This window comes from Capra hircus, unplaced genomic scaffold, assembly GCF_001704415.2.
Source record: "Capra hircus breed San Clemente unplaced genomic scaffold, ASM170441v1, whole genome shotgun sequence".
Taxonomy (NCBI): Eukaryota; Metazoa; Chordata; class Mammalia; order Artiodactyla; family Bovidae; genus Capra; species Capra hircus.
In genome coordinates this window covers 228,839-241,218 of record NW_017189630.1, presented here as the reverse complement: position 1 = coordinate 241,218, position 12,380 = coordinate 228,839, and the positions used below count along the sequence as shown (strand labels likewise).

Sequence of the window (12,380 nt, the reverse complement as noted above, 5' to 3'; positions counted from 1 at the left end):
TTCTTTCAAACTGAATTCAGTAAAGTAAGTAAAATAAAATAACCTCTCTTAAAAATCAGTTTGTATTACCCAGCAAAAGATACAACGTTCTATCATATTTTTGAAGCTGGCAGTTTTTGAGGTTGTCTCTTAAATCACTCATGGTTCTGTGGCTGAGTGATGGCCGTCACCTTCTGCATTGCACTTTCAATACTTCAGGAGTGAGACAGATCCAGCCCCTGCCCTCTCCGATTTTCCTAAGTGCTTTTTCACTTGTTATCTCAAGAGCACTCTTGAAGCTTCCTAAGTCTTCAACATGCAGGAGACAAAAGCCTTGCTATACACATCCCCAAATGCAAGGGGCAGTGAAGGGAATGTAAGGAACCAGGCTCTCAGGCCTTTCATCAACGACCCCACACCCATCTCTCTATACACATGGTATCTACTGGGCCTCGCCAGCTCCAGGAGTCCATGCTTTCGTTTTTAAAAGCACATAACTTAATAGTGGAAGACAGAGGAGCCTGGCATGCTGCAGTCCATGGCATCACAAAGAGTCAGACACAACTTAGTGACTGAACAACAAGAACAAACTTTGTAATATCCCAAAACTGATTCACAACATCTTCCAAGAACATTGAGACACAAGTTGTTGTCTCGTGATGCAAAGCACTAGTCAAGTGGTAGGAAAAAAAAAATCACTTCAGTAAGATGATGTGCTTTTAAGGGGTTTACAAAGAGCCTGAAATACAGCAGTGGCTAGCTGAGGATCCCCAGGGCCCACAGATGCATGAAGGATCTTCTTCCCATCAGCCTTGGTTCCAATGATAATATGATGCCCTTAACCTCTAAACCAGAAACTAGACCATTTCTAAGTAAATCTTTATTCTGGTCCATCGGTGATTCAAACCACGACTTTCAATGTGCCAAAGCACAAGTGATTTAAGTGCCTTGGTGTGGCCATCTGATTCAAGTGGAATTCAAAGACAGGGAGAATCACTACCTTGTCTTGCCAACAAGAAAACTGAAGTGGAAAAGGCAAGTGAGTCACAGGGGGCTGATCACCAAATCTGAGACAGGACTATGGGCATATACTGAGGAGTAACTTCAACCTGGTCTCCTAGAGCCTGACCTAGATGGGAAGGACACCTGGGGAAGAGCCACATGGCAGAAAAGTCTCGCCACAAGACCCTTGGTGTTCAGCAACTAGGACACGTGGTGCTGTGCCAAGCCTCGAGATAACAGAGTAAACACAGCCCACTGCAACAGCCCGCTGCAATAGCCCTGATGAGATGGTCTGGCTCTGCTTTTTTAGTTTTTTAAGCTCCGAGTTGTTGGTAGGGGCTGGCATGGGCTTAGGGGGTAAGAATTCCTATATTTGGAGCTGTCTTCTCTTTTGTTTGTAGATGACAACCATTGGGACTTCTGTCCAGCATGAGCAAGCTGCCACTGGTAAGCAGAAATCCCCAGGTGCGGCCCTGGTGGAGACAATCTGTAGGGGTTCCACATTCTCATTTTGAGAAAGCAGCACGGTGGGACTGTGGTTAGTGACTGCAGATGAAAGGGGACCTGCAGGAGACAGGGGCGAGCCCTGTACCACTGGAGCAGATTCTCTTTCTGTCACCCTCAGGTCTGTTCCTGAGAAAACGGAATTCGACTCTCACAATGTCCTGTGTTTCCAGGGAGATAACAGAATTAAAAGGTTGTACTACAATGTGGTTCTAGGCCACTGTCTTTGGGCTTAATACTAATTCCATGAAATATACATATGGAACATTTGAAAATTATGCCTGCCAACTTGTTCCTCAGCCCCATGTTCTTACAATACACAATCAGAGGGTAAGAATGTGCTTTGTCTTGTTGATTTGGGTGATTCATATTTAAATACAAGTTTTGCCCATTGACAAGGCAACAAATTGGATTTTTTCAATTCAATTAGAATGAGAGTCACTTTGAAATCATAGGAAGAGCAACCTCATTTTCCATGAAGTGCTGTAATGTAACAACTCTCCCCCAACAGATTCTTCTATGCAAAAGAGAAAAACCTTCCTCAAAAGTAAACCCCCAATTTCTAGGCCCCAAAGGGTAGAAAGTAGCTAGGATTATAGATGAGGTATTAAGGGAGTGTGAATTCTACCAAAATCAACAAAAGGCTGCCAAGGTGGGGACTGAGGGAGCATTTCAGTTCAAGTCTCATTATGACACAATCCTTCACTTTCTGATAGAGTGTACTAGTCTTGATCTTTTACAAACTGGTGACAAAAACGTAGTATCTTCAAAATCCAAAACAAGGTACAGGAGATTGGCTTTAAGAAACCACAGTGCACAAGACCAAGAAAAGGAGACATGGGCCAGGACTGTGGCTCCTCCGTCAGCTCCCTCAGGCACCTGCAGGCAAGGAAGCCCATTGAGCAAACACCTCCTTTCTCATCCACAGAATGAAGGACTCGGACTGGCCAGGGGTCAGCACACTTCAGCCCAGGTCAGTCTTGGTGTGGTCTTCAAGCTAAGATTGTTTTTTATATTTTAAAAATAAAAATAAAAGACATTGTATTTTGTTGAAAAAATAAAATACAATGAAGAATGTATGACAGATCCTACTGGCCCACAAAACCTAAACTATGTGCTTTCTGGCCCTTTACTGATCACTGTACTAGACTAAAGGTCAGGGACACTTGAAAGAGTCCCAGCCTCTGGGACACAGCCTTCACCAATTATCTTACAGTAGGACCAGAGGTAGAACCCAAAGCTTTGCCTTTGTCAACCCAAAGAGGGCTTCCCAGGTGCCCCTCATGCATATCTAGCTGTGGGAACCACCTGGACAGATGACCTCCAAACCCCTTCTAGATCTTTCTAGGACTGGGTACTATAGTCTTCTAATATGGAATACCCAAGAAAGAAGTTTTCTGGTAAGAAGGTTTATTCTGTCGTTTGCAAAATTATTATCTCACTGGATTTGGATCCCAACTCTGCCATTAGTTGGGTCTTCTTAGCTAAGTCACCAAACTCTTCTTAGCCTCAGGCTCCCCATCTACAAAATGGGGACATCACTGTTCATCTCAGAAGGCTGCCCTGAGGCTTTAATGCAAAGGCCCTAGTATGTGTTTAGAATGACAGAGATGCTCAATAAACAGTTACTACTATAGCTGACTGAATGTTATCATCATTAAATCTCTGCCATTCCCCATGCCTGACATGGTGTGGTGTCTGGCTAGAGACACATCACACAAAGGGACACCAGGAGCAGACTTGGGCAAAAACTGACTGGCTCAGGTCCTCATGCTTGGTGACAACAGCAGGTTTCTTTCATAGGAACTCTTTCCCTAGAAGATTCTGGAACGCTTGATCATGAAGGGAGAACCACTCCAGGGCCTTGGATGAACAAGGGTCTTTGAGTTTTCTTTTAAACATACATTCACTTTTTACTTATCATTCAACACTAATGTGACTTTTTTTCCCATAAGAAAGTACTGAATCTCTTACTTTACAAGTAATATCTAGCCCATAGGAGTTCTCTCCTCTACTTGTGGCGCCTCCCATTTTTTCAATTCTTGAGATCACACCCAGAGGAACATCAAGTATTAGAGCAGAATCCTGTAATGGACAAAAAGACACAAGTCAATATTTCTGTCAGTACAATTAAACAATCAAAAACATACTTTTAAAAAACCCACGTGCTTTCAGGGCATTTTTACCTTGGTCCTTTTACCACCTTTTATGAATAAAAATATGATAGTGATCACACAGGAAAAAGCAAGCATGAGAAAGTCAGTTATGCAATCAAAATGCATCCCCTATATGGGCTTCCCTAGTGGCTCAGAATGTAAAGAATCTGCCTGCAGTGCAGGAGATGTGGGTTCAGTCCCTGGGTTGGGAAGATCCCCTGGAGAATAGAATGGCAACCCACTCTAGTATTCTTGCCTGGAGCATTCCATGGACAGAGGAGCCTGGTGGGCTACAGTCCATGGGGTCACAAAGAGTTGGACACGACTGAGCGACTTACACTAAACATGTGCCATTGTGCACTGCCTGCAGAATAAAGACTAAACTCACAGGTACACAACTCGGGGGCCCAGGATGTGGCTCCCAGCCTGTCTCTGCGGGCTGCTGTCCCACAATGTTCTACACTGCAAGTAAGTAGATACCTTCATAGTTCTCCAAATATTTTGTCTACAGTCAGGCCTGCAGGCTCTGTGCACAGTGTTCTCTTTGCCTCACATGATCTGGCTTTCCCAACTACCAACATTCTGCCCTGGCTTCAGACCTGGCTCAGCCAGCATCACCTCTAACAATGCCCTGCTTCCCATCTGATCACAGAGTTGACCACTGCCTTCTCTTCAGTTCTACAGCACTCAGTTTGGATGTTATTACACCACTTGCTTCTAGTCTCGTCACCATGAACTTCCACGTCTGTATTCCCTCATTAGAAGCCAGGCATCCAGAAACAGTGTATATCTTAGGCACAGATGTTTTTCCCAAAGAAGGGCCTGAGTGCATTACCATGCTTCTCCATCATTCCTTACCCAATACTGGACACAAGGGGTCCAGAGGACTGCTGGCATGAAAGATGGAATAACGTCAGTAAAGGCACACCAAGATCATCACACCAAGAGAACAGCAGCTGCCATGTTCAGAATATGTCATCTGGGCCAGGAACCACAACTGGGCCTTTGACTGCATTGTCCTGACAACCACTCTGGACACAGGTGAAGTATTCCCATTGCCTGATGTCATCACCAAGGCTTTAAAAAACTTTGGCTAACTACAGGGAAAGGTTGTGATTCAAGCCAAAGTCTTGGAACATACATCAAAAGAACCATAAAAATGGTCCTAACTCTTTGAGCCCACAATGACACTCCTCTGACATTATTTTACAGCTATGGAGCAACAGGAGGAAAAGCTATATGTGTGAAGATGGAGCCAGAGGTGGCCATCAGGACAAAGAGTATTATAGTCAACTTGATGGAAGAGCACAAGCTACTAAAATAATTATGGTACATGGAAAAATAAGCTGAAGTAGAAAAGAAGCAGCAAACAAAATACACTGTGACTCCAAAAAAGGAAAATATATATTCATATGGACAAAGGTAGAAAGGGCTACAGAAATTTTCAGTAATCCAATATTTTCTTTAATGCTGTGTTAGATGACTTTGATAACAAAATTTTTAAAGCTGCCTATTGGGTCTTTGTTCTTTAAAAGATGTCCTTTGTGGTAGAATACAAATAAAGGGAATTTTTGCTTTTTACCTTAAATCTCTTTACAACAAAATACAAGAAAGTAATCATTTCTTCACAAAATATAAATACCACTCATGGGTATTCTAGAAATTTAAAAAGTCTAAGAGCGTGGTGTGTTCATGCCATGGACTACTGCTCAGCTACAAAGATGATGAACTACAGATACATGCAACCACCTAGAAGAATCTTGAGGGCATCATGCTGACTGGATAAAACCACTCTCAAAAGCTCATGTGCTCTATGGTTCCATTCATACATTTCTTGACACAACAAAGTTGTAGAGCTAGAGAACAGAGAAGTGGCCACCAGGGCTGAGGGGAAGTAGGGCGTGGCTATAAACGGAGTTCTGCATCCACAGAGGAGCTGCATATTTTCACTGTTGGTGGTGGGAACATGAACTGACATATGGCATCAAATGTCATCAAACTCTATGCAAAAACATGGCAAAAATGAGTGTGTGCAAAACCTGTTGAAATTCAAGCACAGTCAGAGTCTTAGTTAATGTTATTGTGCCCCTGGATGTTCTGGGTTGGATAAAGCAGTACAGTTAGTGGAGAAGCTGAGTGATGGGCACCTAGGACCTCTCAGGGACTCTTCTTCCAAGCTCTTGAGAGGTCGTATTTCAAAATAAAGTTTAAAAAGTGTGACAGTATGGCTATTGCAGCACTGTTTGTAATAGCCAGGACATGGAAGCAACCTAGATGTCCATCAGCAGACGAATGGATAAGAAAGCTGCGGTACATATACACAATGGAGTATTACTCAGCCATTAAGAAGAATACATTTGAATCAGTTCTAATGAGGTGGATGAACCTGGAGCCTGTTATACACAGTGAAGTAAGCCAGACAGAAAAACACCAATATAGTATACTAACGCATATATATAGAATTTAGAAAGATGGTAACAATAACCCTGTATGCAAGATGTATAGAACAGTCTTTTGGACTCTATGGGAGAGGGCGAGGGTGGGATGATTTGGGAGAATGGCATTGAAACATGTATATTATCATATGTGAATCGAATCACCAGTCCAGGTTCAACGCATGATATAGGATACTCGGGGCTGGTGCACTGGGATGACCCAGAGGGATGGTACGGGGAGGGAGGTTGGGAGGGGGGTTCAGGATGGGGAACACGTGTACACCCGTGGTGGATTCATGTTGATATATGGCAAAACCAATACAATATTGTAAAGTAATTAGCCTCCAATTAAAATAGATAATTTTTTTAAGAAGTGTGATGGTATGGCTAGCATGGTGTAGAGAAAAGAGCACAAACTTGAAAGTTGGACAAAAAGAAGTGTCAAATTTGAGTTTTAACGTTTATTAGCTGGATGACTCTGGCAAGTTACTGTATCTCTCAGCTACATTTACCTGCAAAATAGGTGTGATTAGAGATAATGGACTTAAAAGTACCTGGCATGGTGCTTGGCACATGGTAGCTAGATAACAAAGGAAGTTATTATTATTATTATAAAGAATACCCTAGTATATGAAAGACATAACTGCGCTTTGCAAAAACAGTGAATCCATGCTCCAGCAAGCAGCTACAGGGCTTTGTTACATGGCTTTCCTCTTGGAAAGGAGGCATTTTCTTAGCTGGCACCATGGGGTGAGACCCCTCACTCCATAACTGAATTCTAAACGCTTACAGAAAAAAGACACTTCTCAGTAACAATGTACATATGTAACTGCATATGATAATGTTTTTCTTCTCAATATCATATAGTTATTAAACTATCAAGCACCGTTACTACACTTAGATTATGTTGAAATTTATGAGTTATGTAATTTATACAGTCTATTCCACTGCACTCCTAAATATCAAACTTGTACCTAAAAAAAACACAGAGACACTAAATAAAAGTCTGATATTCTAATATCAAGATGGAAGCAAGAATGCAAATTTTAAAAACAGAAGGATTAGAAGTGAGTGAGACCGTACTGTTCTTTGCCACTGTATCAAGAAAATTCTACACTTCTGATTACCTTGACCCAACACAAAGCAGAAAATTGGATACCGAGGAGAACCAGCCAGCTCCTGACCAAAGACACCCACAGTCTAATGAGGCTACCTACCATGGTCTCCCCGAATGACAGGTTCAAGATCAAATAACCCAGCAGGCCCAACTGGAAGATCTAGGAATAGGAAAATCAGCTTAAGTCTCTAGAAACCTGAGTCACCACTATCTGAATATCATTAAATATTTAATGATTCTCAAAGGTCCATTCTAACGCTAAATTCTATGCCTCTGTACCTGTAAGTATCTAAACTAATTGAGAAGTACACATAACAGTCTAGAAGATGCAATTCTCTGCCTTCTCTCTCAAGTGCATACTGACTGTCAGAAACTGTACTGGATGCTTGGGACCACGGAGAGAAATAAGATGTACATGTCATCCTCACAAAGCTCAGGGCCCAGTCTGGGAAATGAGACACATGCACCCAAACAGCCAAAATGCCAGGTTGTAAGTGCCAACAAACCTAGACAGTATTAAAAAGCAGAGACATTACTTTGCCAACAAATGTCTGTCTAGTCAAGGCTATGGTTTTTCTAGTAGTCATGTATGGATGTGAGTGTTGAACTATTAAGAAAGCTGAGCACGCAAGAACTGATGCTTTTGAGCTGTGGTGTTAGAGAAGACTCTTGAGAGTCCCTTGGATCACAAGGAGATCAAACCAGTCAATCCTCAAGGAAATCAGTCCTGAATATTCATTAGAAGGACTGATGCTAAAGCTGAAACTCCAATACTTTGGCCACCTGATGCAAAGAACTGACTCATTGGAAAAAACCCTGATACTGGGAAAGAATGAAGGCAGGAGAAGGGGATGACAGAGGATGAGATGGTTGGATGGCAGGACTGACTCAATGGACATGAGTTTGAACAAACTACAAGAAATAGTGAAGGACAGGGGAGGCTGGCGTGCTTCAGTCCATGCGGTCACAAAGAGTTGGACATGACTGAGCAACTGAATGGCAACGAAGTGCCAAGAGGCATTTTAAAAATCCAGATGAAGTGGGATGAGAGGTACAAGATGGCAGGATGACTTCTTCCTGATTGGGTCACAGCAACGTCCTGCTGTGATGGCAAAGTTATAGACAATCCTTAACGGGTGGAATAAAAGCAGGTGAAGGTTGGCCTTCCAAAAACAGGTCATGGTGACAGTGGCTATGCATGTGGGAAAGCATGGGAACTTTGTTTACAAAATACAAAAACAAGTGGGCTGGGTTTAAGATCAGGTAGCAGGGGAATCCCCTGTGGAGTATCCCGGAGCTTGGATCAGGGTGACTGGGATCCAGGAAATGTCTTGGGAAGCAGCCTGCAATGGCAGAATGTTGCTGCATGCAGATGCACCCAGCAGCCCCGAGCGCCCCGCACAAGCCAAGGGAGGGGATGCCCGTGCTCTGCAATCTTGGAAGCTAATGCTGCCAGTGCTGCCACATGCTAATGCTGTGCAAGTGACATGATCGCCATGAGGATCTGAGAGCAAAGAGCAACCGAGCTGGAAAGCAAGAGGAAGAGACGAGTCAGAGGGACAAATCACAGAGCAGGCCCACGTTTGGGACAATGGTGGTCCCACCAAGAGATGTGAAGGGCACGGGGGTGGGGCTGAGAGAAAGATTAACACTGTCAATTTTAGGCACACTGGGTTTAAGCATCTAAACACAGGGAGGTTGACTGATAATCAAGTATAGATATCCAGGAGGCAGCCGGAAATGCAGAAGTGGAAAATCCCAAGGGCCCCTCAAACTCCAAATGGCCAGAACTAAAGCACACGATGTTTCTCTCTCTAAACTACACCTTCCTCTGTCAATGGCTGGCACTCCATCCACCCTGTGACAAAAGCTGGTCACCCTTCACATTCCCTTCTCTATTAGCCTTAATCCAATCTCCAGGTTGACTTCTTCAATCCTTCTTGAGTCTGTCACACAGCAGGCTCTCAAGTAGTGAATAAAGAATGAAAGATTGGGTCTGGCACTATCGAGTTGGAAAGCAACTGACAAGTGAGAAAGAAGACGATAAGGACCGAAATTCAGTTAGGGGGTAGGAAGGAGAAATGAACTGCAATAAAAGCAAAAGGCAGAAGCAAGAGAAGAGTCAAGGACGCATGCAGAAAAGGACAAAGAAGGTGGAATTAACCAACACACTACTGACTTTTCACTGCAGAGAAGGTGAAGAGCAAAGAGTCCACCAGGGTCTGCAGATCTGAGCAAGAAAAGAGGAGCTTCAACACGAAGCACGGGCCAGGCCAAGAAGTGAAGGAGATCCTAATCTTGAAGCAGCAGCAGCACATAGGGACTCATTCTTTAAAAATCCTAGCAAGGAAGGGGCAGAAAGAGGATCGTAGTATTGGGGTAGCAGGGAGGCAAGTTGTTTTAAAACAAAGACTTGAGCAGGTCTGCGGGTCGGGGAGCCAATGAAAACCACGTGCGTAAGACACCGAACTGTGGGGCACCACGGCACCAGAGAGACTAGAAAGAGGAAGGCTCGCTTTGTAAAACGAGGCCTCCTGTTCCTTCCTTGGAGATGGGGAGGAGGTGCAAAGGACAGGTGAAAGCTGATGACAGATGATACGGGAGATTTATGGGAGCTAGGGAAGACAACTTTTAACTTTGCAACAGAGCACGAGATGAGGTCAGCAAAGGAGCTTGGAGGGGTCCATCACTGAGGTGGTGTGGGATGTGATACACTGATCTGAGATGGAGAGAACTGCCAAAGCAGCCACAAGCCCCTTCCAGGGTGTGTAAGTGCAAACTCATAGTGGAGTTCATTCCTTAAATCCACTGAGTGACTTGCAACAGGATGATGCAGTAGGACACAGCCTCTCCAGCTTGAGGACTAACAAATTGGGAATGGATGGCAACAAGGGGCAGGAGGATTTGGGGTATCAGCAGGGACTGTTTTAACCTGAAAACCTCATTCCTTTTGCAGCAGCAAAATAAAGAGATGATTTAAGACTAAAATTTAAAAGAAAAACTATAGTTCAGATCCTACGTTCCCATTGACGTTCCTACTTACAAACACACTAGGATGTTTTTTATTACAGTTTTCTTAGCATTATTTCATCTCTTTTAAAATGAAAAAAGGTGTCAAATCCATTAGACAGAAGGAACGAAAAAAGGACAATCTTGAAAAGTTTCCAACTTTTTTTTTTTTTAAGAAAAATACTACAGGAATCCTTTTGTCCATGCTTGTAATGAAGTGGCTATGCCGTCTCTCTGCAAGGGAATACACGCCTGGCTTTGAAATGTGCACAATGGGAGGTAAACTTTGCCTCCCTTCCGGGTGGCGCCCAACATTTACAGCTCCAATTATAGAGACTGTGGAACCTACTTGCTGCCACTCTTGCCAGATACCCAGCTCCTCGGTGGCACAATACCTCACACCTGGCCAATGCACATTTCAGAACCAGATATTTGAGAAGCTGAGTCTGATGGACATGAGCGCTGCCCATCCACCTTGATCCCCCCAAGTCCTGTGTGCATACTGGTAAACCATCAAAATGCAAAGTCAACAGACTCCGTCTTGGTAGTCTCTCCCAGAAGTACTTTTACCCAGTAAAAGTTAACATGTGTTCTGTCCTTAAAGAGGGTCTTGGACGGTATTCATGAATCTGTAGCGAATACTCTGCCTAAACAATAAAATCACTGTGATCCTATCTTTTAGAGGAAACCCTAACGAAAATGTCTCCTTGAATTTAATCCAGGAGAGTTTTGGCCCAGCCAGGCGCCTGGGGTCTCTATCAGGTGGTGAGAAATGAGAAGCTGGGGGCAGAAGAAAGGTCAGTGCTAGAAAACCAGGACCAGGGCGTGAGGGAAGGGGCCGGGCAACTGCCGTCAGATGGGCTGAGTGTGTGGGCCAAGGCTCAGCAGGCTGCGAGGAGCTTCGCTGACAATGTTATCTGGGGAGAACTGAGTGCAGCCAGGGAGTGGAGGAAGCCTCTCGGAGAATGAATAGAGAGAAGGGTGCCAAGGCCAGGGGCTGGTGGAAGGAGGACCAAGTGAGAGGCCAACGATGCTCCCATGTCCAAGGCCTGTGTTCTCCCTGGGGCTGCCGGTGACCTTCCCCAAACCTCCCCGGAGCCCCTGTTCCTTTTTTTATCTCACTGAACCTTGCAACGTTTCACTCTGTGGCCCACTCCCTTCCTTCTAGATATTTCTCTCTCCTCCCAAGCGCCCACTCCCTGTCTGAGCCGGTCCTCTGTTCTGACTGTGGCTTCTGCTCTTGCCCACCCCACCCCCCACAGATGCGGTCCCTGCCCTCAGGCTCCCTCCACAGCTGCATATCCGCTGGTCTCATGGCCCCCCAGGAAATCCTGTATGTGCACCCGCTACTACTGTGACACCCGTGTGCTTGGACTTCTGCGGCTTCAGACTCCTGTTCTCAAGGCTCCTGAGCCACTTATTTACAGCTTGCACTCGCACAGCTGTCATTCTGCATACGCACACATGTCTCCCACAGCCGAGGCTTCAAGCCCCTCCTCCTCCTCTGATGTCTATTTCCATGGATGGGAGCAGCTCCGACCACTCAAGCCCAAGACCACAGGGATCATCCTTAATTCTACTCTTCTCTTTGGCTCCCAGCTCCAAATGCTACCCAGCTCCTCCTGCCTTGCTCACAGTGGTTCCTTCCTTTCTACTGCAACCCAGACTCGCGTAGGACAAGCTCGCCTAGAAAACAAAGATAACTTCCTGGATGGTCTCTCCGCCTCCAGTCTTCCCTCCCCTAATCTGTCACACACGCTGAGACCTGACTTCCCTTCCTGAAACACACATGGGCTGTGTTGTTCCCCACGTGACACAGACACTGGTGACTTACGAGCCGCTCAAGGCTGGCAATGCTTCCAGCTTCATCTCTCCCCTCCCCATCCATGCTCCCGCCCTAGCACAGCCCTCAGCCACTGTCACCAGACACCGGGCTCCTCCATAGCACTGTACATGCACCCTGTGGAGGCTCCTCTCTCTCTCCCTCCTGTTCAGGTAATGGTCTCCATTCACCAAGACTTGGTTCCCACATCACCTCCTCTAGAAGGCATTCCATGACTCAGCACACAGTTACCCTGCTTCTGTCCTGTAATCTAACAGCATGATGCACCCTTTGCAGGCTCTGCCACCTGACACCACACCTGCTCATCTCTGTGTTATGCACCCAGCACCATGGCA

At 45.0% G+C, this 12,380-nt stretch overlaps 1 protein-coding gene across 3 annotated transcripts in view; it reads right to left on the bottom strand.

Annotated features, from left to right (window-relative positions):
- MTM1 (myotubularin 1) overlaps nt 1-12,380 on the bottom strand; it is a 90,389-nt gene that overhangs the window by 47,356 nt on the left and 30,653 nt on the right. For all 3 annotated transcript variants that reach the window (XM_018044598.1, XM_018044599.1, XM_018044600.1), the window contains one exon: nt 3,460-3,570. In XM_018044598.1, the coding sequence (XP_017900087.1) occupies nt 3,460-3,570 (111 nt within the window). The remainder of the gene's footprint in view (nt 1-3,459; nt 3,571-12,380) is intronic.